The 26,198-nt window shown below is 44.8% G+C and overlaps 1 protein-coding gene and 3 long non-coding RNA genes across 8 annotated transcripts in view; 2 read left to right on the top strand and 2 right to left on the bottom strand.

Annotated features, from left to right (window-relative positions):
• The window catches only part of VDAC2 (voltage dependent anion channel 2), a 12,300-nt gene extending 7,349 nt beyond the window's left edge, over positions 1-4,951 (bottom strand). The window contains exons 1-4 of one of the 3 annotated variants that reach the window (XM_072823705.1): positions 4,721-4,951; positions 4,469-4,523; positions 3,236-3,304; positions 1,747-1,796 (exon numbers count right to left, since the gene is read on the bottom strand). In XM_072823705.1, coding sequence (XP_072679806.1) covers positions 1,747-1,796; positions 3,236-3,304; positions 4,469-4,499 — 150 coding nt within the window. In that variant the 5' untranslated portion in view covers positions 4,500-4,523; positions 4,721-4,951. Of the gene's footprint in view, positions 1-1,746; positions 1,797-3,235; positions 3,305-3,623; positions 3,689-4,468; positions 4,524-4,720 lie in introns of those variants that run through there. The other 2 variants (XM_072823704.1, XM_072823706.1) reach the window with 2 other exon arrangements.
• Positions 3,866-19,533, top strand: LOC140632049 (uncharacterized). Of its 2 annotated transcripts, none has more exons than XR_012029554.1 (5): positions 3,866-4,215; positions 8,679-8,816; positions 12,646-12,868; positions 14,852-15,078; positions 18,376-19,533. It is a non-coding gene; the product is annotated as an uncharacterized lncRNA (long non-coding RNA). The 2 variants fall into 2 exon arrangements; XR_012029553.1 differs by lacking the exon at positions 18,376-19,533 and adding an exon at positions 16,023-16,471.
• On the bottom strand, positions 5,661-23,243 carry LOC140632050 (uncharacterized). 2 transcript variants are annotated; one of them, XR_012029555.1, is made up of 6 exons: positions 21,076-23,243; positions 20,470-20,627; positions 20,299-20,335; positions 17,227-17,284; positions 10,558-16,922; positions 6,350-8,718 (listed from the first exon to the last, which is right to left on the bottom strand). It is a non-coding gene; the product is annotated as an uncharacterized lncRNA (long non-coding RNA). The 2 variants fall into 2 exon arrangements; XR_012029556.1 differs by lacking the exons at positions 6,350-8,718; positions 10,558-16,922; positions 17,227-17,284 and adding an exon at positions 5,661-5,757.
• LOC140632047 (uncharacterized) lies at positions 22,309-26,198 on the top strand. Its single transcript, XR_012029551.1, has 3 exons — positions 22,309-22,492; positions 23,831-23,893; positions 25,954-26,198. It is a non-coding gene; the product is annotated as an uncharacterized lncRNA (long non-coding RNA).

Raw genomic sequence — 26,198 nt, 5'->3', positions numbered from 1 at the left:
ATCCTCAAGACACAAAATCAAGATCACACAGTGGGACCAGACTTGGGCCAATGACACCACTGGCCAATATCACATCCTTCACTCCATCACCAAATACTTAGGCTTCTACATTCTGGAATGAACTGGACATCTTTGCAGTTTAGGTGAGAAAACAGAACTGGCTCTTAATGGGACTGTGGGCCAGATACATCCTACAAGATCTGTACCATGTTGATATACATTAAATAGAAACATATGGAATCCAGCTCATATATATCCTCCATGATCTCAAACTTTTTTTTTTTAATCTTCTTACTTTTTAAAGATTTTTATTTATTTATTCATGAGAGACAGAGAGAGAGGCAGAGAGGGAAGCAGGCTCCCTGTGGGGAGTCTAGCGCGGGACTTCATCTCAGGGTCCCTGGGATCATGACCTGAGCCAAAGGCAGATGTTCAACCACGGAGCCACCCAGGTGCCCCATGATCTCAAACTTAATTCCATAAACCCTTCTTAACCCTGTCCACAAAAAGCCTTTTCTCTCCAACAAAGATTTTGATTAACCAATTTCATACCAGATATACTTTTCTGTGTTCCCTAGTTTAAAATTTTGTCTCCCCAACCAGCAAGTAATAAGCTTTCTAAACTTAAGGCCTGAGTGTTCCCTTTTTTTGGGAAGGCCTTTGTGTCTCAACTAGTGCACACCAAGTGTTTATAAGAGACCTCAAGAGGTTAAGAGTGGTAACACAAAAAACAAAGTCATTGCTCTGTACCTTGAGCAATTAAGTCACTCAACCACGGTGAATACAGGCTTCCTTCCAGACCAAAGAAGCCAAATGACAGATACGATCAATATAAAACCCCAGAAATCCAACTTCGGGTATTAAGAAACATTAATAATTTTAATAAATATCAGTTACATGCATTGAGGGAGCTAACAATTACAGCATGAATTAATCAAAATAACCTGCAATATTCAATATTCACACACTATTCTCATACCCAAAACAGAATCAATACAAAAAATTTTTGAGGAAGGAAAAAAAAATGCCACAAAATTAAATTTATCTTACCTTCTTCGAGAGTTAAGGCAGAATCAAGACATTCAAAAACTAAAATATTAACATCTTTAAAAATATTCAAATCAGGACTCTTAAATTCACAAAATTCACACAGAACTTTCAGAGAAGGCTGCTAGATTATGCCCTTTATGATAATTAGTACACTCAAATTAAAGAGTTATTTTTATGCCCAGATTCATTATGCTTTTAACAGGCATAAAAAGTAAGGATTCACTAAAAAAAACAAAACAAAACAAAAAAGGATTACAAAAAAATATAACAGGATCCCGGACTCCAAGCCTGTAATCTTACTAAGTAAACAGTCCCAAATAACCAGTCTTGTTCCTTGCGCATTTACGGGAATATGGAGAAAAAAAAAAAAAAAAAAACACCTAAAAATCAAAATCATAATGAAAAGTCCTAGTAAATCAAATTTCATGCAAATCTCTTAAGACAAAATTAACTTCTGCCTCTTCTTCTTCTTCATTTACGGTAATATGGCAAAAAAAAAAAAAAAAAAAACACCTAAAAATCAAAATCATAATGAAAAGTCCTAGTAAATCAAATTTCATGCAAATCTCTTAAGACAAAATTAACTTCTGCCTCTTCTTCAAGGTAAAATGGGCAGACATCTTTCAGTGGTGACTATTTTATGGGTTAAAAATTATATAAAGACTCATCAGGATTTATTAGATAGCTAACACTCACCACACCACTGCATGACTTTGTTTTCACATCCAGTTTCACCAGCCCAAAACCTTCAAGTAGAGAGCAAAAGGTAACAAAATTATTCTTTCGTATAAAAGATGCATACCAATAGCTGACTACACATTAAAAAAAAACAGACTTCATATATTCAGAGGGGCATAAAAATGTGGGTTGATACAACATATTTAAATACAAAAAAATTTTAATTATTCTATGTAAACTAACATACACAGCACCGAACAACTCTACACAGCTCTGCCTATTTTGGAGTATGTGGCACAAAAAATTTGCCAGATCAGAAAATCAACTCACCTTAAATCTCAGAATATTCAATAGTTTATTTTATCACAGACATTTAATTTTTTTTAAGATTTTATGTATTTTTTGCAGCTTTAAAAAATTTTTATAATAAATTTTTTTATTGGTGTTCAATTTACCAACATACAGAATAACACCCAGTGTTCATCCCATCAAGTGCCCCCCTCAGTGCCCATCACCCATTCACCCCCACCCACCCGCCCTCCTCCCCTTCCACCACCCCTAGTTCGTTTCCCAGAGTTAGGAGTCTTTATGTTCTGTCTCCCTTTCTGATATTTCCCACACATTTCTTCTCCCTTCCCTTATATTTAAAAGCAACAGCAAGAGAGCACAGGCAGGAGGGGGATGGCAGAGAGGGAGAAGCAGGCTCCTCCCCAAGCAGGGAGCCCGTTGTGGGGTTTGATTCCAGGAACCTGGGATCATGACCTAAGCCCAGTGCAGACACTTAACTGACTGAGCCACCCAGGTGTCCCTTTAATAAAGGCTTTTAAAATAATTATCCCAAAAAGGTTATCTTCCTTTGGGATTAATAGTCTAAATAACAAGAAAAATAATCTAAAGTAGAAGGGGTGGTATGTGGAATAAAATCTTTAAGAAGAAAACCCAAATTCATTTGGAAAAACTCATAACCCACTGGGAATCACCACAAAAGCAAAACAGTAATATAATTGCAGTCAACCAATTATATCTGAAGGAAATAAAAGCACAGTTTTTTTCTTACAGGTAAAATCCTTAAGGTACAGTTTGAAAAACCTGGAGAGGAAACTGGAGTAGAGGGAGATGTGGATTATTCCTGTACTGTCTTAACAAAAACCTCATCTAAAATGTTATCTCATGAAAATAAATAAAATAAAATGTTATCTCATAAATGTAAACTAATACAGCACGATATTTACAATGTGGGGATCCTGGGTGGCTCAGAGGTTTAGCGCCTGCCTTCTGCCCAGGGCATGGTCCTGGGATCGAGTCCCACATGGGGCTCCCTGTGTGGAGCCTGCTTCTCCCTCTGTGTGTGTCTCTGTCTCTGTCTCTGTGTCTCTCATGAATAAATAAATAAAATCTTTAAATATATATATATATATATTTACAACGTGAAAAAAACTATTAATTTCCCTAAGCAGTCCAAACACACTTTCACTTCTGATCTGGAAAAAAAAAAAAAAGTTCTTACCAAATCCTTTGTTGAAAATATCTCTGGCAGCTTTGCCAAGGTCAGCATAGGATGGAGGAACACACATTGCTGGTGGGAAGAAACATTCCAGGGTTAACGTTCCTGTTCTCCCACTTTCTAGTCCAGGAACTAGATTATGACCCACTACCACCTTTAAATTCAGGCAGTCCAACTTGTGGGAGGCGTTTTTGATACTACCAGGAGCTCCAGAAAAACTATACTTTAATGATCTGTGAGATTATCACCAATAAAGACACACTGCCAAAATGGTCAACCCCCCCCCCCACCACCACCCCCCCCCAGTGGCTATACAAATCCCGGAGATTCCTTCCAAAGCCCAAGCAGCAGACTTCCTATTCCTAGGTTTAAACAGTACCGGCAGCCTCACCTCTTAGGACCCAACCAGTACAAAGGATCAGACACATATGCACGTAAGTACATCTACACACACGGACAGATCTGCAGAATTCACTGGAATGGTCTGATGTAACCAGACGACATAAAACCCGAAACCTAAGACAAAGCCTTCTCCCCCCTAAAAGAATCTCTTGGTATCCTCAAGGAGTTCTTCTTAAGCCAACATTCTGGGGCGGGAAGAGAAAGCTATAGAACGCGTTGGTGATTTACAATGTTGGGACTCCCGGGGGGGGGGGGGGGGGGGGCGGGACACGATCATGTAGGTTTCGCTCAAGCGTCTACATCAACTCAATATCAGGTGGCACTTGAGGCATATTAATAGGACTCTCAAGACCTCCGCCAATGCTGCGCGGCCTCAGGGCAAGCAGCCTGGCCGGGTCACGCCGGCCCATTCATTCTACAGCGCACGTCCACGCCCACGGGAGCACATGGAATGACCTTGCGCTCTCACAAGGGGGTTACTACTTCCTCTAGAAAAGCGACCCAATCCTCCCAAAAGCCGACTCCCACACTGAAGAACTGTCTGCTTCTGGGTTCTCAAAGGCACGTCCGAGACACTAAAGGTGAACGCGCCCGAGACCAAGTCCCCCGGCCTCGGCCCTCCATCCGGAATCCCGCCGCGCAGCCCCTCCGCCGCAGGGCCAGTTGCGAGGGGTGGGGTGGGAGGGGGTCACAGAGTAGAGCAGCTACTGCAAGGGGCGAACGTTCCCGTCCTTGGGAGAGATTCGGGGAAAGGAGTCGCGGTTTTCCGGTCGACCGGCTTCGACGCCCCCAGCCAACCCCGCCCCATCCCGTAGCGACCTCGGCTCTACTCACGCCGCGCGCAGCTCTGCCCGTAGGTCGCCATGGCGAGGCCACAGGAAGGGGTGATCTACGGGAGGGACAAGAAGTGCGGTCAGCGCGGGTCAAGGGGCCAGAAGGCGGGGGGCGGGGGGGTCCCCGACACAGAGGCGAGCAGCCGCCGGGCAGCGCGGCCATCTTGGGGAGCCAGGGCCGACCCCGAGTCGGGCTCAGGCGTCCTGTGGGCCGCCGGGGCCGAGGGGCCCCAGGGACGCGGGCGCGGCGTACCTGGTGGTCTCCGGAGAGGGGCCGCTACCGCCGCTCCGCTCGCAGCTCGGGCTGCGGGGCTCGCTCAGGGTCGGGCTGCAGCTACCCCGGCTGGAGGGCGAAGTGAAGGAGACACCGTTCCGCCCGCCGCAACCCTGTCCCCCCCCCCCGCCAGGACCCCGCCGAGGCCCCCGCGGCTGTCCGCCGCGCCGGCCCCCGCAACGCCTCCCGCCGCCCACCCCGACCTGCTCCAGGATGCCCGCGAGGACCGGAGGCCGCCGTCTGCCCCCGGGGTGGGCTGCTGGTCGCCGTCGGCGGGGGCCGGAAAGGCAGAAACTTCCCGACTTCGGGTCAGGCAGCGACGAGGGCAGCCCCAGGGGCGAGGGGGCGGGGAACGGCGGCGGCGGCGCGGGAGGGACTGCGCGTGCGGGGGGTGGGGCGGAGGCCCCGCGCGCTCCTCGCGGGCGGGGTGGGGCGTCAGGCGCGTGCGCGCGCGGGCCCCGGCGCCGCTGGGCGCGGCTGCGCAGCACGGGGGTCACGTACGACTCTCCGGGGAGGGCCCCCCGCCCGCCGCGAGTCCGGGCTCTGCGGAGACGCTGCCCGCGCGCGGCATCTGGAAGGAGTCCGCTGGGCGTTAGCTGGGTCTGCCCTGGGCAGGTGCAGCGTGCGCTTCTGCAGGACTCTCTCCAAGCCCCCGAGGGCAAACGGGGCACAAAGGCGCCACCTCCCGCCCCACGCTCGCTCGCCCCCCGCGTCCACCTCCCCGCGCGGTGTAACTGACCGGCCGCGCCGGGCTCCGCGGGAGAGGCTCTCCGGAGCTGCCCCGCCTCCCTGCAAACTTGAGGCTGCCCTGGGGTGCCCCGCCCCCTTCCCCTGCTTCACGCCTTAGGGTTCCTCTTCTGCAGCCGCCTCCCGGTTTAGGGGATCCGACTGCTTTGCACCCTCGCCCGACCGGAGCTGTCTTGAGGAGTAAGGCTGCTAGAAAAATTTACGAATCTTGCTGAGCTGGCCTTAGAACGGTGCACTCGAGCTCCCTGACTACACGAAGAGTGAGGACGCTAAGGGAATAAGAAAAAAAAAAAAAAAACGAGCTAATGAGAGAAATAGGGTCAATGGAAGCTCTGGAATCAGTCACTAATCTGAGCATTTTATCCTTACTGTATCGCAGTTTCCTCCTCGATAAAATGACAAGTTTAAATGAGACCAAGGGGTCTTTCGTGGCCTTTCAGACACACGCAATGAGCAAAGCTTCCCCCGGCCCCTAGGGGAAGCCACCTCTGCTCAAATGCTGCCCAGCTTCCACCTTCCTCCCAAACCCGACGGTATAGACTTCCACAAGGCAGACCCGGAGTAAAGGTGCATCCTGGTGCAAGCCCAGCCAGCAACCTTGCCGGGTCTTGGTTGGAACTACTGTAAGGGATCAGCAAAGGAAGTCGTTGCTCAGGCACCAGAAAACCCTGATCAAAACTTCATTCAAACTCAGGCAGGTTGAGCTGAAATCAGCCCGGCTGCACTGCAACCTGTTTGCTCTGACCTTTTTGGTGCTTTTGTGAAGCTAATGGCAGAGACTGATGAGGTCTTGTCCCAAATGGAGCAGAACACACCACCTTCCTGAAAAACCTGGTCACCTCCATTAACCTGCAGTAGGGCTTATTCACACTGTGAGCTCTCGGTAGCATTTTTTTTTTTTTTTAAGATTTTATTTATTTAGGAGAGACACAGAGGGAGAAGCAGGCTCCATGCAGGAAGCCTGATTCGGGACTCGATCCGGGTCTCCAGGATCACGCCCTGGGCTGAAGGCGGCGCTAAACTGCTGAGCCACTCAGGCGTCCCCTCTCTGTAGCATTTTTAACCCCCCAGAGAATTTTGCTTTGCCACAGAACACAGCCTCTAGGAACACAAAGAACGTACACAATACCTAATAACCAGGAGAAGGATGATAGTAATTTATTTCAAAGTTGCATTCAGTAAATATATTTCAGTACTTTCATTCAAAGCCCTTTTGGGGCACCTGGTGTCGTCACTCAGTCAAGCGTGGGACTGTTGATTTCGGTTAAAGTCATGATCTCAGGGTCCTAAGATTGAGCCCTGCTTCGGACTTTGGATTCCAAGCTGGGCATGGAGCCTGCTCAGGCTCATCCTCATACTCTCTCCCCCTCCCTCTCTCTTTCTGTCTGCGCCTGCCCTGCTGGAGTGCACAAGCTCTCCCTCTCTAAAACAACAACACCAAAAAAATAAAAAAATAAAAAATAAATCAAAGCCCTCCAAGGCCAAAGCAGCATTCATTAGCAGCAGCCACCCCTTATAGAACGACTACCTTGTATCACCCACAGGGGAAGCAAACTACACTTAGCTGCACTTCCTGCTCTCAAGGCACTTATGGTCCAGTGTGTGTAGAGGTGTCAAGAACTATGAAGGGTCCAAGATTTTACCTTTCTTTCAAGTTAGTCTAACAAGTTAGTCTGCCATAGTTTCATAGGTTCATAAATGCTAACAGAAGACATGAGACTTGGAGGTCAGAGACTAAGGACCATTATTTGTGGCATGGCAGGCAACATAAGGTTCTGTTTAAATTAGATCCCCTTGCCCTCTCTGTCCCCAGGGGTGATACAGAATATCCTATGTAGAAGCTGTGCACTCTATGTTTATGTGTATGAGACATACGTCTCAGGAAATAAAATCTGCCCTCTACCTTAGAGAGAGACACTACCTCTATCTTTCAAGATTGTTTGCTATGCAGACATCTTGAAAAAATAGTTTGGGATAAAAGCAGTTGCAAGACTCGTAGAAACTCCATGGAAAACTGTCCCACAACAAAGGCTGGGGAATGCAGGAATTGCAAATACAGTGCTAAATGTCAGCAGAGAGGTTTGTGGGCACCATCAGACTGAGAAGACACTTGCCCTAAAGTCTGAAAGGAGAATTTATGAATAGGTCAAGGATTGGAAAAGCAAAATTCTAGAAAGAGGCATGTGCACAGCCATACATGCTTCAAGTGACAAGAATCATTTGGAAACCACAGGTAGTTAAAGCTGGGAAAACCTGTAGGAAAAGTTGAGAGATTAGTCTAAAGATGTTGGGTGGAGTCAAATTCTGAAGGTCCTCAAAGCAGCAAGTGAAGAGGAATCTAGGATGGCTGGGAGCAACACTTCTGACCTGAACAACTGGGAGGACAAAGGTTCCACTCAGTGTTGCAAGGGCTACAGGAAGAGGGACGGGTGTGAGGATGGAGGATGAAAAAGTCAGAGGAAAGAGGATGATTCCATTTCAGATAAGAATGAGCCAGGGGCCACATCTATTTTTTTTTTATTTTTTATTTTATTTATGATAGGCACACAGTGAGAGAGAGAGAGGCAGAGACACAGGCAGAGGGAGAAGCAGGCTCCATGCACCAGAAGCCCAACGTGGGACTCGATCCCGGGTCTCCAGGATCACGCCCTGGGCCAAAGGCAGGCGCTAAACCGCTGTGCCACCCAGGGATCTCCCAGGGGCCACATCTAAATGGAGTTGTCCAATTGACAATTATGAAGCCTAGGAGAAAGGAGACACTGGCATGAAAATTTTAGTTTTAATTATTGACTATCCATGGGTGTGATTAAAGTCAGTAAGAGATGGGCTAGGAATAGAGACAGTAGAAACCTTAGGAGTTATTGGCATTCCAGGGTCAAGCAGACTGGCCAGAAGCCTAAAAAGAACATTCAGGAGAGAGTATTTTCCTGGAAGTGAAAAGGGGAGAGCAGTGAGTGGAATGTTTTAATATCTTAGAACAACATTTTATTATCTGAAAGTTTCTGTGAGTTAAAAATTGGCTTAGCTGGGTGATTCTAGCTCAGGGCCTCCCACTGAGATTGCTCAATGTAGTAGCTGGGGCTACAGTCATCTGAAAGGTTGACTGTGCTGTAGAATCTCCTTCCAAAATTGCTTCCCCTTTGGCTCTTGGCAAGAGGACTCAGTTTGTCACTATGTCATCTCTCCATAGGGTTGCTTGAGGGTCCTCATGACATGGCAGCTGGCTTCCCCTAGAGCAGGTGATCCAAGAGAGAGACACAAAGCCACGATTTCTTATATGATCCAGCCTTGGAAGTCACACTGTCATTTCTGCTTTATTCTGTTAGAAGTAAGTTATATATTTTTTAAAGATTTTATGTATTTATTCATGAGAGACACAGGAAGAGAGGCAGAGACACAGGCAGAGGGAGGAGAAGCAGGCTCCATGCAAGGAGCCCGATGTGGGACTCGATCCCAGGAATCCAGGATCACATCCTGAGCCAAAGGCAGGCACTCAACCTCTGAGCCACCCAGGCGTCCCAGAAGTAAGTTATTAAGACCAGTCCGTGCTCAAGGGGAAAGAAATTAAGTTCCGTGTTTTGAAAGGAGTGTCAAAGAATTTGTGGATATAACTTAAATTACCACAATCTGGTCATATTATTTACATTTCTCTTACATGGAAAATATATTAACTTCTCCCCACGCCCTCCCCTAAACCTCCAGCTTTTATAGCATCAGCAAGAGGCTTCTCAGGTATATTTCCTTAAGTACAGCAACTCCAGTACAGGTCCTCTTGATCTGAAGACCTATGAACTAAAGAGACAAGCTGTCTGCCCCCCAACACGTACATACAATCCAACACACATGGGGTAGGACAGGCACAGGATAACTGCCTGGTCAAAAAAGGGGGAAATAGGACATACACAGGAGTCCATGCACTTTTGAAATCCAGCCAGGCAAATTTTGAAGGTTTCCTTGTTAGGATTCAGTCCTATTGCGCAGACCTAGTGCCACATGAGGTCAACATAGGGAGAGACGACCCGAGATTCACATTCCTTCTTTTCCTGCCTCAGGCTTTGTCCCACAATGTGAGGGATACACACCCATCCATGTGTCCACTCCATCCCCCTTCACATAGACACACACTCCTTGACCACTCCATGGGCTTAGGGGTATGTCACTGGCAGTTCAATCCATGCTTAAAAGGACGGACTCTGGGAAAGAAATCCATGCAGGCCCCAGAAGCAAGTTCTGAAGTGTTTCAGTGGGGAAGACAGATCTTCTGTATCCAGAGTTTGGTTCAGTTATGGAGAGGGTGAGCATGTGGACTTGTTTTTTTGTTTTGTTTTGTTTTTTGTTTTTGTCCTTGCAAACTCCTCACCCGATAGGAATAGGCACATTTTGAGAAGGGTTTGAGTAGGGCCCTCTAAGGTATGAGGCCCAGGGTGGGAGGACCCTCTTGCCCAGGTCTAAGGAGAGTTCTGAGGCTAAGAACTGGGAGTCTTCATGTGATTCAAACAAACACATATAGAGATGAGAGAGAGATTAAACTATAAGCTGTGGTTATGGTTAGTATGTGGGACACTGAGATGTAAGGTTTAGCAGTTGAGCATTCTGGGTGGTGACCAGCCATGGAAGGGTGGAGAGGAAGTCAAGTTCATTGGAGTTGAGAAGGTCAAAGATGATAGGTGAGACTAGGTGGTTGGAGCTAACTGTCCTGCACGCACACATTCAATACTCAATGGTGGGATAGGCACAAGCTGCTGGCAGGGATACTGAAGTCACCAGGATGTTGTTCGGATAAGAGGTGGAAAGGAAAACTGGGAGTCAGGGCTAAAGTCCTCAGGGAACACAAGGGAGTAACCAGGAAGCTGGTCATAAAGGATAACAAGTAAAGGATGATAGAACTGATGACGGAAGTGATTTCATAGGAGGGTGATTTTATAGGAGGGTGGAGTAGTTAAAAAAAGTAGCCACGCTTCCCACCCCCAGGTCCAGCCCTTGAGTGCAAGAAGGTGGGGTGGGGGGGGGGACGGGGGACACGACACGACACATCCCTGCTGTGGCTCAGCAGTTGGGTGCCTGCCTACCTTTGGCTCAGGTCGTGATCCCAGAATCTGGGATCGAGTTCCACATCGGGCTCCCCATGAGGAGCCTGCTTCTCCCTCTGCCTGTGTCTCTGCCTCTCTGTGTCTCTCATGAATAAATAAATCTTTAAAAAAAAAAATGAAGGCATGGGCAGAATGAGCAGGCCTCCCTCTGGGAAGAGGGAACACCTATGGGTAAAGGTCCTTTTTTGCTAAGGTGAGAAGTGTGAAAGAGCATTCAGCCATGAAGTTGAAGACTTAGGGTAGTTTATTTACAGGAAGAACAAGGTTCCAGAGGGCATCAAGGGAGAAGGTGGCAAGGAGAGCAGCAGTGAGAGGACAATACAGATAGAAGGAAGCACAGGTAGGACTGGGGTGAAAACTAAGGAGGGTGAAAGTGAATAGAGAGACTTAAAATATTTGGGGGAATTAAGACCCATGGCTGGAGGTGAGGGCCATCCTAGGATTAACTGGGCTCAAAAGTCAAGCCGGTATGTGAAAAATGCCTGAAATTGTCCATAAAGGACAGTGTGCCTGGTTTTGTGCACACGACTTTGGGCTATCATTCTCAGGTACACCGAAGCATGAAAACCACTGATCTAGGCTGCCTATCAAAGCCCAGCAGTGACTCCTAAGGGGGAAGGAGAAGCATTTGACAGCTCTCCAGAGCTCATGCAGCGTGGACTCTATTTTGATTTAGTATTTAATATAAAATGTGATGATTAAAAGAAGATGGTGGGATTACAGCTTAATAGAATACAGAGTAAGTGCAAGTTTCATGCAGTTCCTCCCAGTTGCTATTCTGGTGGAATGATTCTGGGTTGATGCAGAGACTGACATAAAAGGACTTTGCTATTTATCATGCAGTCAGCAACCTGCGCTCTTGCTCAGAGCTCCAATTAGAACACTGGCGAAACATGTTTTGGTTCCTTGGAAAAACTCACACCTGCCTTATGGACAAGCTTAGCCCAAAGTGACAGGGGAAATGAAGACAGAGAAATTTCAGTGCCTCCCCCCTTTCCCCATAGCATAAGGTCCCTGGCATAAGGAATAGGGATGACAGTTCTACTCTGCCTTCCATCACAGTCATGTTTCTTACCTGCCACCTGTGCTAACTCAGGTCACAGGTGATCCCCAAATCAGTGTTTTCAGCCTCACTTCCCTTGCCTATGCTGCTCATCCTACCTAGAATGCTTCTCCAGCCCCACCGTTTTGAGTTAAACCCTCTGATTCCTTTTAAAGCCCAACTCCAATGTACTCCCACCACAGTGTTTTTCTGATTTATCAGCTTTTACTTTCTCTGAACTTCTATGGCACTTATTGCCTTATGGCATTTATTACATGGTTTCCCAATATTTTATTATGAAAATTTCCAAACATACAGAAAAGTTGAAAGAATTGCATAATGGATGCCATACATCTACTATTTAGACTCTACAGTTTACATTTTGTTATGTTTGTTCTCCTCTCATATCTATCCATCATTCCATTCATCAATCCATCTTACCATTTTGATGCATTTCAAAGTTAGATGCAGACATCAGTACACTTTACCTATAAATACTTCAGTATGCATATCATTAACTAGAGTTTAATATTTATGTTTTTAAAAAAAGATTTTATTTATTTATTCATGAGAGACACAGAAGGAGACAGAGAGAGGCAGAGACACAGGCAGAGGGAGAAGCAGGCTCCATGCAGGAAGCCTGATGTGGGACTTGATCCCGGGACTCCAGGATCACACCTTGAGCAGAAGGCAGCCGCTCAATCACTGAGCTACCCAGGCATCCCAATATTTATGTGTTTTTTTTTTAAGATTTATTTATTTGAGAGAGAGAGAGAATGAGTGGAGGAGTGGCAGACGGAGAGGGAAAGAGAAAATTTCAAGTGGAATCCCTACTGAGTGTGGAGCCCGACTCAGGGCTCAGTCTCATGATCCTGAGATCATGACCTGAGCTAAAGCCAAGAGTCAGATGCTTAACCAATGAAGCCACCCAGGTACCCCTATCTATGGGGGTCTTTTTAAGTAAAATTTACTTATATATCATGGGTGGTATTTTTTTTTAAAGATTTTATCTGTTTATTTGACAGAGACAGAGAGCACAAGAGCACAAGCAGGAAGAGTGGCAGGCAGAGGAAGAGGGAGAAGCAAGGAGCCCAGTGTTGGGCCCAATCCCAGGACGCTGAGATCATGACCTGAGCCGAAGGCAGGTGCTGAGCTGACTGAGCCACCCAGGGGCCGGCCCTGCATCTCATGTTTTTGTTTTCTTTTTTAATACTCTGCCTTCTGCCTTCTCTGTGAACCTCTTTAATGGTGAGAACCATTTCTGACTCAACTCTATCCGTACCCACCCAATATCTAAGAATGACACTAATAATGATAAACACAATCAAAATAATCATGGCTAACACGTATCAGTCACTTTCTTTGTGCCAGGCACTGTTCTAAACACTTCATAGGCTTTTTAAAATTCTTATAACAACTCCACAAAACACATAGTATGAGATCTGCCATAGATAAGAAACATGAACCTATAGAGGTTAGGTAACTGGCCCAGGATGTAAAGCTAGTTCTTTTGGTGGGTAGAGACAAAATTTAAAGCCAGCTCTGTCTGAGCCCAGGACATACATTCTTAACCACAATTCACATTGCCTCCTCACTGTCAAAGCCTTCCCCATTGGGGGAGATTAATTATATTTATGAAACATTCAAAGGCTCCACTGCTTTGGACCACCCTTGTCATGGTGCATTAACAGAGATAGTTGGCTTTAAAAATTTCCCCTGAAAAAAAATAAAAATAAAAATAAAAATAAAAATTTCCCCTGGTAAATTTATAGTAGAGGCATGAACCTCCCCAATGAAGGGAGAGGAAAGCTAGCTTCTCCATAGACCGGTCACTGGGTCACTGCTGAGAATGTTTCATGACTCAGATTCCACGGCTGCCTGCATCTACTGTGTGGCTGCCCTGTATCTCTTGGCCTGGTGTGGGAGGCAGTGGAAGGAGGGTGAGGGAGAGTTCTGAGGAAAGTCACAAGGACAGCTTGGCTGCCAGCCGCCTGGACCCTCAGTACAGAGGGAAGCTGATGAGGAAGCCAGGGCCACAATAGGCCATTATCTCTGGCTGTAGGAGGTTGGTCAGTTTGCTACTGGGTGACCCCACCACCCCTCCCACCAGTTTGAGTTCTCCTAGACCTTTGGTTGGAAATAAAGCAATTATATTTCAAGTGATTCATGGGCTATGTCTAGAGACTGGGGGAAATCCCGAGGCTCATTATGGCTGTAAGTAACCAGGGCTTAATTTTAAGGACCACACTCTTGCTCCAATCCCCACTACACACCCACTGCCAGGTAACACAACCAAGTGCATGACTCCCCTCTTCTGAACCCTTCCATAAAGCTATCAATGCCACCAGGTTAAATAGTCTAAAGCCCTCCACAATATGGCCTAACCTAACTTTCTAAGCAAGCACAGTCTTTAGAGTTTTTTTTAGCCACTATTTACACAGTGTATTAATAGAATTTACACATGTATAAAAAGCTCTGTGATCAAGCAGATTTGGGAACTGTTGGATGAGTTAACCCATTTTTAAAGTGGAACTTCTCAGAGCCTTGAGTTAATATGCATGATGAGTCTCTGAAAGGAGAATGCAATATGTTCCCAGTTAAGTTTTTTCAAGAAGGATCTCAAGAGCCTGGTGTTTCATAGAAAATGTGCTGTCTCAAATGTCACTCTCAACAGAGCTATCCCCAAATTTAACCAATTCTTCTAAGCTTCTCATGGCAGCCATGAAAATGCACTGTTCAGATCAGCTGCGTGCAGAGCACAGCAGACCACAGCTCCAGCTGCTGCCTTTCTGGATCCAGTGAAACCCAGGAGGTTATTCCTAGCTTGTTTTTTTTTTTTTTTTAAGATTTTATTTATTTATTCATGAGACACACACAGAGAGAGAGGCAGAGACACAGGCAGAAGGAGATGCAGGCTCCATGCAGGGAGCCCGATGTGGGACTCGATTCCGGGTCTCCAGGATCAGGCCCTGGGCTGGGCTGAAGGTGGCGCTAAACCGCTGAGCCACCCGGGCTGCCCTTATTCCTAGCTTGTAACCGAGCATAATGATGAACAGGGATCCTCATGCACGTCCATCCCTGTCCAACATTGAGTCTCCTCTAATAGGTGACTTTGGCTTAAGGATGATTTTTTTTGGCCTGACTGAAATGTTCTTAGAACTGTGTTGCTATCTTACCCAATCTTCTTTCCTATGTAGAAATCTGAAGCTTCTCCTCCTTTGTCTGTCACAGGCACATCCCTCAGTAAATCTCTTGCACATTTAATTCTACCTCAGCATCTGCTGCTCAGAAGATGTAAACAAGCATACCTATCTCAAGTGTATTTCCAAAGCCTTCCCAGATTCAGCTCCTCCTTGGAACCTCATATCACTTTTATGGCGCCTGCCTTTATGGTCTGCACTGAGGCCTCCTAATACAGTAGGGCAGCTCCTGGAAGACACTCTTGGAGACCAACCCAGGTTTGAATCCCAACTCTGCACTTACTAGCAGTATAACCTTGAGGAAATGCTTCAAAAGCTGCATATGGGGGGTGATACCACTATTTTACAAGGTCTGATTAAGTGAAACATTATATTTAAAGCACTAAACATATAACAGGTGCTCAAAAATAGAACAATGACCATTCACACTCAATTGTGTTTTTTCTACTTTCCTTTATCAGATTATAAGGACCTGAGGGTGGACAGTGTGATTTTCATCTTTAACTCCTCTGAAGGGCCTGAGATATAGGTGTTATTCATAGTGGATCAACAAATTGCTATTAAATGAAGTGGAAAAAAATGCGGAAGGAGAGGAGTATCTCAGAGAAGAGGGGTAGAAGGGCCAATCAGGAGAGTCAGTTAATAGTATAGGAATGTAAATACCCAAAATATATAATACATGTATAAAATAGAAAATGTTTATACATATGCTTATACGTTATGTTTATATATGCATATATATACATCTATAAGTTATGTATGTTTTATATATATGTTCTAATATGTATTTATATTTAAATATATAAGTATAATATAAATATATAAGAACCATGATTTCAGAAATAACTGCTTAGAAGAGGGCCAGGAAGACTAAAGATGTGCTCCTTTGCAAAGGTTGCATTCTAAGCCCTGTAAACACAACCTGGAAGGGCAATTTCAGCAGTACAATCCTCATACCTAAACTCAGTGCAACTAGGAAAAAATGGCAGCAATTGCAAAGGAAGGAAATTGCAAAGATGGATGAGAAACAACATGTCAATGAAGAGACACAGAATATACAGAACCAGAGGTTTCCGTCCAAGTTTGGAGTACTGTCTTCTTGTTTAGTTCAGGATATCAAGCCACCTTGATTTTAGCCTAGCATGGAAGGGGAAACCACAGCAGTGGTGGCGCCCAGAATAATCTACTCTGGGTCTTTGCAGGAGGAAGCTACTGGATTTTCTAGAGTGCATGTCTATCTGCCCAACTATGGCTCCATTCCTGGGAGCTCAGGAAAAGACATCACCTGTCTCAGGAGTCCAACATTGCTCTCTGATGGGACGGAAGGCCTTCATACTCATCTCAGCTTTTCCCAAAGCTTATTAATTCCTTGAAACCCCAACTCCAGGAAATTTTTAGTAAAGTACAAAAATCATAGCTGAAAAAAAAATGCCTAAGGCCCTGTTAGTAAAGCACAGCCTAGCATTGATGGCCTCTTTCCTTTCCCAATAGATGTGTGTTCATGTGTAGATTCCCTCCCCAGGTAACATACCCTTCTATTCTAACAGGATGACGTTCCATGACTGGCCTATATTTTCTTCATTTAAAATCCTTTATGCCACAGGAAAGCTCTATGAATATATGTGTATAGAAGTTGGGTTTTTTTTTTTTTTGCTTGTTTGTTTGTTTGTTTGTTTTAAAGTATTTATTCATGAGAGACAGAGAGAGAGAGAGGCAGAGACATAGACAGAGGGAGAAGCAGGCTCCTTGCAGGAAGCCATATGTGGGACTTGATCCCCAGACCCGGGATCATGACCTGAGCCAAAGGCAGAAGCTCAACCACTTGAGCCACCCAGGTACCCTGTTGGGTTTGTTTTTGTTTTTGTTTTTTTTGTTTTTTGGGTTTTTTGTTTTGTTTTGTTTTGTTTTTTTGAGGAGGAGGAGGGGGAAATTGGGAGGGGTTGCCTGTTAAAAGTCAAGGCTTCTGCTATAGCTCCCCTACAAGTAGAAAGTCACCAAGCTCACAAGGTTTACATCTAGGGGCCAAGGTGTACCCAGGGACATCTTCATCTTCTCCAAAACACCATCAATTTTCTGTGTTTCCAGCAATCTTCTGGGACAAGCTACAAAGACACACCATTTGAATGAATCATTCTGCTCTCAGTCTGTAATGCCAAGACTTCAAATATAGTTAATTCAGATTAACTAGGTCCCTCTGACAAGAGTTGGCTTGACTGAATCATAAAGCATATTAAAAGGAATTCAGTTGTATTGCCTTCAGGAATCTAGTGGAACTATGCTAATAAATTGCTCCTCAGTAAGGATCTTAAGGGCAATCTGTTTTAATGAACAGATGAGAATATTTTCTAATTCAGTCCATCAATTGTTTATGTGGAAAGGGCTACTTGTCAAGTGTTTGATGGTTACCTGAAACGTTTGCTCTTGTTAGCTCTTGTTTATGTCCCAGTATTTAAGTTGAACAAATCTGTTGATAAATGGTGTAACATAAAGGATCCAGTTTGTTATTCCTTCAAAATTAACAAAGTCCTAATTAATGTCACAATGGCTCTGTTAGCATGAAATCAAGCTACTGGATTCATCACTCAGAAGGAACACTCTGCTTTTGCATGGGCTATTCTTCTAGCCCTGGGGACATCCCTATCTTTTTAGATTTTTGTCACACATGTTCCTTCCTCTCACACTTTTTTTTTTTTTAAGATTTTATTTATTTATTCATGAGAGAGAGAGAGAGAGACAGAGACATAGGCAGAGGGAGAAGCAGGCTCCCCGCAGGGATCCTGATATGGGACTCAGTCCCAGGACCCCAAGATCACGCCCTGAGCAGAAGGCAGAGGCTCAACTGCTGAGCCACCCAGGCACCCCCTCACACTTCCTTCTATAAATGTTTACTAAGCAATTAGTGTGTGTCAGACACTGCATTAAAATGAAAGTTTTAATGAGTCAGAGACTCGTTTTTAATGATGAGTCTCTGACTCATTAACAATGAACTAGAAAGGGAGACAACCATGAACAAGGACTGTAACGTGCTGTAGGCACAAGGATCGCTATATGAACAGAGAACCATGGATTATGAAGGAGTCAGTTCACCCTGAGAGCATCAGGAAGGCCCCAGAGTTAAACAGATTCTTAAAAATGGAGGACATGTTTATGTGGCCAGCTAGGAGGGAATGGGCAGCACATAAGGAAAGATGCCTAGGCATGATAGAGCATGGTGTGTTCAACAAACTGCAAATAATATGGCAGGAATGGTACAACAGATGGGATGTCAGGGGAGGAAATAGTCAGAAGAGGGGTTACTTAATTAACAAGGGCAGGCTGGAGAGGTCAGTGGAGGCCAGATCAAGGGGAGCAAGGGCTGGCTGTTCTCCATGCTGGGCCCACATCACATCAGGAGTATATTTAGGATGATGGCGACAAACTAGGATGCAACAATGAAGCGAGAGGGCAAATCTGGTCCCTATACTCCATCTTGGCTACGCACAGGTAAAAGTCTAAATTTGTGATTTCTTAACAGAAAAATTTTGAAAGCATATGTGTTGGTCCATCTAATTCCAGGCAAAGCCAAATGAGAATGCATCGGTGAGTCACCAATGAGATTGCATTTAAGATATATAGCCTCAGAGCCAAGACCAGCCTTGTGAAAACAGACTTCAGGACAATATGGAACTGGATATTGGCCAAGAAGGCTGGAAAACCACCTCTGACCTCCTAAATAAAGCCAGGCCTTTCAAACTATAGAAGACCAGTGGGAAGGGGTGTTAGAAATAAAATGCACGGCATATCAGTTATCTAATGCAACCTAACAAATGCACTAAAGCTTAGTGCTTTAAGATAAATTATGTCTATGAATCTGCACATTGATTGGACAGTTCTCCTGATCTCTATTGGGCTTACTCATGCAGCTGTCTCAGCTGGTAGGTCAGCTAGAGGCTGGGCTCACCCGGGATCGTTTGGTAAGCTGGGCCTCTCTCTATCTTACATGATCTTTCATTTTAGGTTCCTTTATGGCACAGCCATTTCAGGCCAGCATCCCAAGAGGGTGAAAGTGGTAGCCTCATGAGTCACATATCAGCATGTCCACCACATTTTATTAGTCACAAAGACAGTTACTGTAAAGGAGTGGGGAAATAGACTTTGTCTCTTGAGACAGGGAGCGGTAAAGTCATACTACAGAGTGTGAGTCTACCACAGAAGGCTCGATCCCTATTGCAAAAACACCTGTATTATGTGTGTGGAGGGGGAGTCCCAAAGTGCGGAAAAGCATAGAGACTAGGAAGCTGAGTGGCCAAAATTCAACCAAAGCCCTCAATGAGTACAATTTAGAGGGCCACCTAGCAGAAAAGGCTTATCAGGGCAAACATGAAGGCTAGCAAGAGAGTCCTATATCAAAAGAGGGTATACTGCTCATCCTCACACACTGACCGTCTGACAGGACTTTTAGGGAGGTTTGGTTCAGATACGGTAATTCACCTATTATACTCCAATAATATCTTTTTTATTTATCTGGGACTATTACCTCACTGTCTTCTTCAAGCACCTTGTGAAGTGAGAACAGAACTCTTGGGGATCCCTGGGTGGCTCAGTGGTTTAGCGCCTGCCTTTGGCCTGGGGCATGATCCTGGAGTCCCGGGATCCAGTCCCACGTTGGGCTCCCGGCATGCAGCCTGCTTCTCCCTCCTCCTGTGTCTCTGCCTCTCTCTCTCTCTCTCTCTATCATAAATACATAAATAAATAAATCTTTTTTTTAAAAAAAAGAACAGAACTCTTCTTTTAGAGATAAGACTGGAAGTCTCTCCAGTCTTCTAGAAGGTGGGCACAAGGGTCAGGCTTCTCATAATTCCCTCTCAGTTTCTGTCCTTGTCCCTGATGCCCACTGAGAACTCCCTCCCCAGGTCCCTCCTGTGTGGGTGGTTAAGTCATTCCCTGGGGGTGTGATAGCCTCAGTTCTTAATTCACCAGCATCGGAGGCTCTATATAAAGAGGACCTACGTCCTGTATGCCAGTTTGTGGGCAGAGGAATTGCCCAGATAAGGACAGTGTAATGGGGCTTTGGGAAGGTGACATTCAAAATCAGCCCTTGGGACGCCTGGATGGTTCAGCGGTTGAGCGTCTGCCTTCAGCTCAGGGCGTGATCCCAGAATCTGGGATCGAGTCCCTGTGAGGAGACCACTTCTCTCTCTGCCTCTCTCTCTCTCTCTCTGTGTGTGTGTGTGTCTCATGAATAAATAAATAAAATCTTAAAAAAAAACAACGAAAAACAAAAAACAAAATCAGCCCTCTTCTCCACTACTGGGTATTTACGCAAAGAAAACAAAAATACTAATTCAAAAAGACATATACACTTTTATGTTTACTGCAGCATTATTTACAATAGCCAAGCTATAGAAGCAATTCAAATGTCCATCAATAGAGGAACAAAGATGTGGTGTGTGTATGTAATGGAATATCAATCAGCCATAAAAAAGGATGCAGTCTTACCATTTGTGACAACATAGCTGATCCTACAGAGTATTATCTAAGTGAAGACAAAGAAAAACAAATATGATTTCAGTTATGTGTGAAATCTAAAAAAAAAAAAAAAAACCAAATGAACAAAAAAAAACCCCAGAAACAGACCCATAAATACAAAAAACAAAGTGAGGGGAGCACCTGAGTGGCTCAGCCAGTTAAGCGTCTGCCTTCAGCTCAGGTCGTGATCTCCGGGTCCTGGGATTGAGCCCCACGTTGGGCTCCCTGCTCAGCAGGGGGCCTGCTTCTCCCCTGCTTCTCGTTCTGTCCCTCTGTCCCTTCCCCTGCTCATGCTCTCTCTGTGAAATAAATAACGTTTTCAAACAAACCAACAAAAAAGAAAATAAACTAATGGCTGGTTACCAGAGGGGAATGGGTGGAGGGATGGGAGAAATGGGTGAGGGGAGTGGGAGGTAGAGGCTTCCAGTTTCGAAATGAGTAAGTCACAGAGATGAAAGGCATCTTTCAGAGTAGGGAATATAGTCCGTGACATTGTAATAGAGATGTGTGGTGAGTACAGCATAACACGGAGAGTTGTGGAATCACTACGTTGTACACCTGAAAATTATGTAATATTATGAAATTTGTGTCAACTCTACTTCAACAAAACAAACAACACCCCCCTCCCAAAATAACAGCCGTCCTCAATCTGCAGGCTCAGCACAATGAGTTCCACTATTAAATAGCTTTGGTAAGGTAATAGTCAGAAGGTGGATATCACTTTTCAGTTTCAAAATACTTTCATACCATGAACTCAACAGATCCTTATAATGTGATGAAGATGATGCTATCTTCTACTTATGATGTTCCAGGTAATATTTTATATCCTTTGCAGGAACTAACTCATTAATCCTCATAATAACTCTATACATTTAAGTACTATTAGCAACTCAAAACTGAGAGACAAAGAGGATATATAACTTGCCAAGGTTATGGAGCTAGTAAGGAGAGGAGTCAGGATTTAAGTCTAGGCACCTGGCTTCAGAGTCCATGCCCTTAAACCATTATACTATATCTCTTTCCAGCTATTACCATCCCATCACATCAAATAGGGAAACTGAGGCAGCAATTTGGTGACTTGCCTAAGCTCAGGCACAGTACCACTACATCACGTGTAGGAGGCAGAGGCCAGGCTTTCCCCCTGTAAGCCAAGCCCTATTACAGTGTGACAGCTGAAGTTATCAACTATTTCTATTTTAAATGGTTTTCCTAACAGGCGGGATTATATGGAGAGGTGGAGCCAAGAGTGTGAAGCCAAAGGCAGTACCAACTCTGAGTCTGTCCAAACACATGCTAACCTACAGCTAGGGAAATGAAAACACAATGCATTTTAGACATGCCATTTTCCTTGAGAAAATAATGGCTACCTTTAAGTTTTGAAGCAAAGGGAAGATGAAGCTATGAAGGGGAGCTGCTTAGTAAAAGGACCCTAGTGCCAATGTATGAAGGTACCAGGCAGTGTGCAGGGAGAGAGAACACAAATGAATTACGTTGCTCCCAAATGCCATTTATCCCCACTCAACTAGTAACCAAGAAAGGGCAAACTTCCTCTAGCCTGCTGCCTAGATTAGAAGCCCGATCTGTTGCTTTCCTTTTGGAGCCCTCCATGAGAATTCCATTACCAATTCTCATGACCTATCAAATGGGCTGAGGTCTCCCTTTACCTCTGCCAAACCTTGGTCCACCCTAAGGCTTAATCCAAGAGTCCCCTTGGGTGCTACAATTCAGGTACCTGACCCACACAGGAATTCCTGGGTGCCAAAGGCTAGACTCTTCCCACTCGGAGCTGGAGCCTAACCTCCCCACCTTAGGAAGGTGGGGTTCTACTCTCTAGCTCTGGCCTACGAGAACTATTTCAAGGCTAGGTCTCTCTCATCTCAGGGCCCTTGTTTGTCATCATTTCAGACGTCTTTTCCCTAAGTGTCCTCAGTGGTCACTTAGAATTCAGAATACTGTCAATTGCTTTGTGACTTAGTGTGTTAACTGCTCCTGAATATGACGGAATGGGGTCAGCAGAGAAACTGGTTCTGGCCACCAGAGAAACAAGAATTCAAGACGGAGTGGGGGAAGGATAAAACAGTCGCTATTCATTGATGGACAAGATTGTTTATGACTATGTGCAAAACCCTAAGAAGCCTACAAAAGAACTTCTAGAACTAATACGGTACCTGAGTTTGGCAGTGTCACAGGATAAAAGGCCAATGTCCAACAGTCAATTGTATTTCTTTTTTTTTTAATAATTTTTAAAAAGATTTTATTTATTTATTCATGAGAGACACAGAGAGAGAGAGGGAGAGACGTAGGCAGAGAGAGAAGCTGGCTCCCTGCAGGGAGCCCGATCCCTGGACCTGGGATCATGCCCCGAGCCTAAGGGAGACGCTCAACCACTGAGCCACCCAGGTGTCCCAGTCAATTGTATTTCTGTACACTTGTAATGTACGACTGGAAGCCAAAATTAAAAGATGGAATGAGGGAATAAAAAAGCTAAGTGTGATGCTTATGGTAGCTATTTGTAGAGCTTCAGTGGACACAATACTTTTACAACTGCTCAAGAGGAGGGAGGAAGAATGTAGGAACACCTGCATTCTCGCTCCACCCCATTCTGAAATGCCCTTAGGGGAGGGTGCCTCAGACTGCTGAGAGGCTCTTCAGGGAATTCTTATCACCTCCAGAAAGAGAAACAATCTGCCTGGAAGCATCAGCATCGAACATCTGCATCTGCATCTGCATCTAACCTGGGAACCTGCTAGAAATGGGGGAAGGTGGGAGGGAAAGCAGGTGATTCTGATGCACACACTATGTTCAAAACAGAAACGTCCCTACTTCATTCTGTGCCTGAGACCAAAGGCATCCAGGCTGCTGAGGTTTATAGCACCCTCTGCTGGTGCCCATCAGCAAAGGCCGATCTCTGAACCAAAAACAGGCTCACATAACAACTAATTTGCCAGCCTGAGTTTTTTATTCAAATGAAGAAATGTTAAGAAAAATCCTGTTTTGGGGTAGCCCTGGTGGCGCAGCGGTTTAGCGCCGCCTGCAGCCTGGGGTGTGATCCTGGAGACCCGGGATCAAGTCCCACATCAGGCTTCCTGCATGGAGCCTGCTTCTCCCTCTGCCTGTGTCTCTGCCTCTCTCTCGCTCTCTCTGAATAAATAAATAAATCTTAAATGTGTGGGAAATATCAGAAAGGGAGACAGAACATAAAGACTCCTAACTCTGGGAAACGAACTAGGGGTGGTGGAAGGGGAGCAGGGCGGGGGGTGGGGATGAATGGGTGATGGGCACTGAGGGGGGCACTTGACGGGATGAGCACTGAGTGTTATTCTGTATGTTGGTATTTTGAACACCAATAAAAAATTAATTTATAAAAATAAATAAATAAATCTTTAAAAAAAATCCTGTTTCCTATTATATCCACTGATGTCTCATTCTACCACAGAATTTCTGAGATCCTGGTGCATTTTCCTTTGGTTCTGCTTATGGCTTTTATCCTTCCTTCTTCCAGATTTCTAATAAAGGACCCAGAAGAGTTTGACGAAATTTTCAGAGACAACGGTCTCCAGGCCAGGCAAGTAGGAGGTGGGTGGATCAGGCCTTCTCTGCCTTAGCCTAAGGGCAGTGTCACTCTGGCCACAATGGAGATGAGTCACTCTCCTAACAAACCCAGAATCTTTCAATGGCTTCCTGTAACTTGAAGCAAAATCTATCTAGTCTTCACCAGGACCTTTGAGGCTTGCATGGTTGGAGCTCTGGCTACTTCTAAGTTTACTTCTAATCATTCCTTCCCTTGCTCACTCTTAAGCTAAATTGGCCTCTTGTTTGGAGAACATGCCAAGTCTATTTTAGAGGTCAGTGCACTTCCTTTTTCCTCAACCTCTAAATATCCACATGGTTCCTCCTCCATTTCATTCAGGCCTCTGCTCAAATGTCACCTCTGCAGAAGGTCTCTCAGTGCTATGAGATAGCAAGTGCTCTCTATCACTCTATCCTTTTATCTGTTTTCTACTGGAGATGTGTGTGTATCCATTTTTGGCTCCCAAGAGTCAATTCCCACTGAGCAAAGATCACAGGGGGGCTGTGGGGGGCACACATTAGTCAAAGTGTTTTAAACTTCATGTAACAATTAAGACTAAACACTATTGAAAAGAACAGGAAAACTCAATAAGAGAGTATTGGGAGGGGCTTGTATAGGATTTTGGCTTGAGTTAAGAGATGTAAAGCCTTCAAGGAAACAAGGAGGTGGGGTGCTATTCCTGATTTAGTGTTTTTAGAAAGTTGGGGCAATTCAATATCTTACTCATATTAATAGGGGGTGGGTATCTGGTTATTTTTGTGTTGCATGTCTGTCCAGGCCTGTTTGAGTGAAGATGGTTCATCACAGTACAGTCATGCAGAACCCTCATCTGATGTGATATTCTATAACATTGTTTATCTTCAATAAGGGAACACCACTGCCAGTTACTAGGTGACAACTGTCAGGGATGCTTCTTTCTTTCTCATATTAGTTTATTGTCCAGAAAGTAGGCTTCCTGAGGGCAAGGACTTTGTTTCATTTACCACTGACATATCAGGGCTTAAACAGTACCTGGCATACAGTAGATGCTCAATAAATGCTTGGGAAATATTCATTCAAAACATCTTCCACACTTCAGGTCCTACATATCTACAGTGGAGCCCTATATCTGGGACAGGGTAAATTCAGATCCTTGGTGTGTCTCATAGGTCATGGCAGAGCAAATGATAGCTGCTGGTGGGCAGGCAGGTATTAACATTTACCCTTTACAGAACTTTATTTTTTTTTAAGATTTTATTTATTCATGAAAGACAGAGAAAGAGAGAGAGAGAGAGAGACAGAGACATAGGCAGAGGGAGAAGCAGGTTTCCTTGTGAGGACCCTATCATCAGGATCTGAGCCAAAGGCAGACGTTCAGCCACTGAGCCTCCCAGGTGCACCCTCCTTTATACAACTTTAAAAATGGAAAGCAGCTAAGTCCTCCAGACTCTCCCTTAGACTAGACAGGACTTAGCTTCCCTTTGGGTGCTTAGGAAGACAACTACCAAAAAACCCCCACTACTCTGCAATGGCAAGAGATGGACAGGGTAAAGACTATGCTATAAATAAAATGGGAGAAAGACTTCTCAATCTGTTAAATCATCTTCCTTTTCCCATTCAATATTTTATAGTCATATGGGCTTTTAACAAAATATATGACACAGTCTGCAATGCAATTAGTCCTCCTGAAAGATGCACATCCCAATAAAGCTGTCACCTTCCCTTACTATATTACTATTTAAAAATACTTCTGCAGCTTACTTATGTAGAAAGGGAATTAAGATATCATTTTTGAACCTATCACATTGGAAAAAATGATAAAGTTCAGTAGTAGATTATTTTGGCAATGGTGTGGATTAACTGGCAAACTCATAAATTGCTAGTGGAAGAATAAATTGGTAAAACTTCTATTAAGGTCAATCTGACAATATCTAACAAAAATTAAAATGCACAAATGCTTGGACCCAACAACTTCACTTTTAGCAATTTATTCTACCGATGAACTTGCACACATGCAAGTAATATTTATTGTAGCATTGTTTGAATAGTAAACAACCTAAATGTCTCTCTTTCAGGGAATGAGTAATAAATTATGACATCTATACAATGGAGTATCATGTTGCCATTAACAAGAATGAAGCAGGGGGATGCTCAGCGGTTTAGCGCCTGCCTGCGGCCCACGGCGTGACCCTGGAGACCCGGGATCGAGTCCCATGTCAGGCTCCCTGCATGGAGCCTGCTTCTCCCTCTGCCTGTGTCTATGCCCCTCTCTCTCTGTCTCTCATGAATAAATAAATAAAATCTTAAAAAAAACCAAAAA

The sequence above is a fragment of the Canis lupus genome, chromosome 4, assembly GCF_048164855.1.
Source record: "Canis lupus baileyi chromosome 4, mCanLup2.hap1, whole genome shotgun sequence".
Classification (NCBI taxonomy): domain Eukaryota; kingdom Metazoa; phylum Chordata; class Mammalia; order Carnivora; family Canidae; genus Canis; species Canis lupus.
Note: the sequence above shows the minus strand (reverse complement) of the source record. Positions and strands in the feature narration are given on the sequence as shown.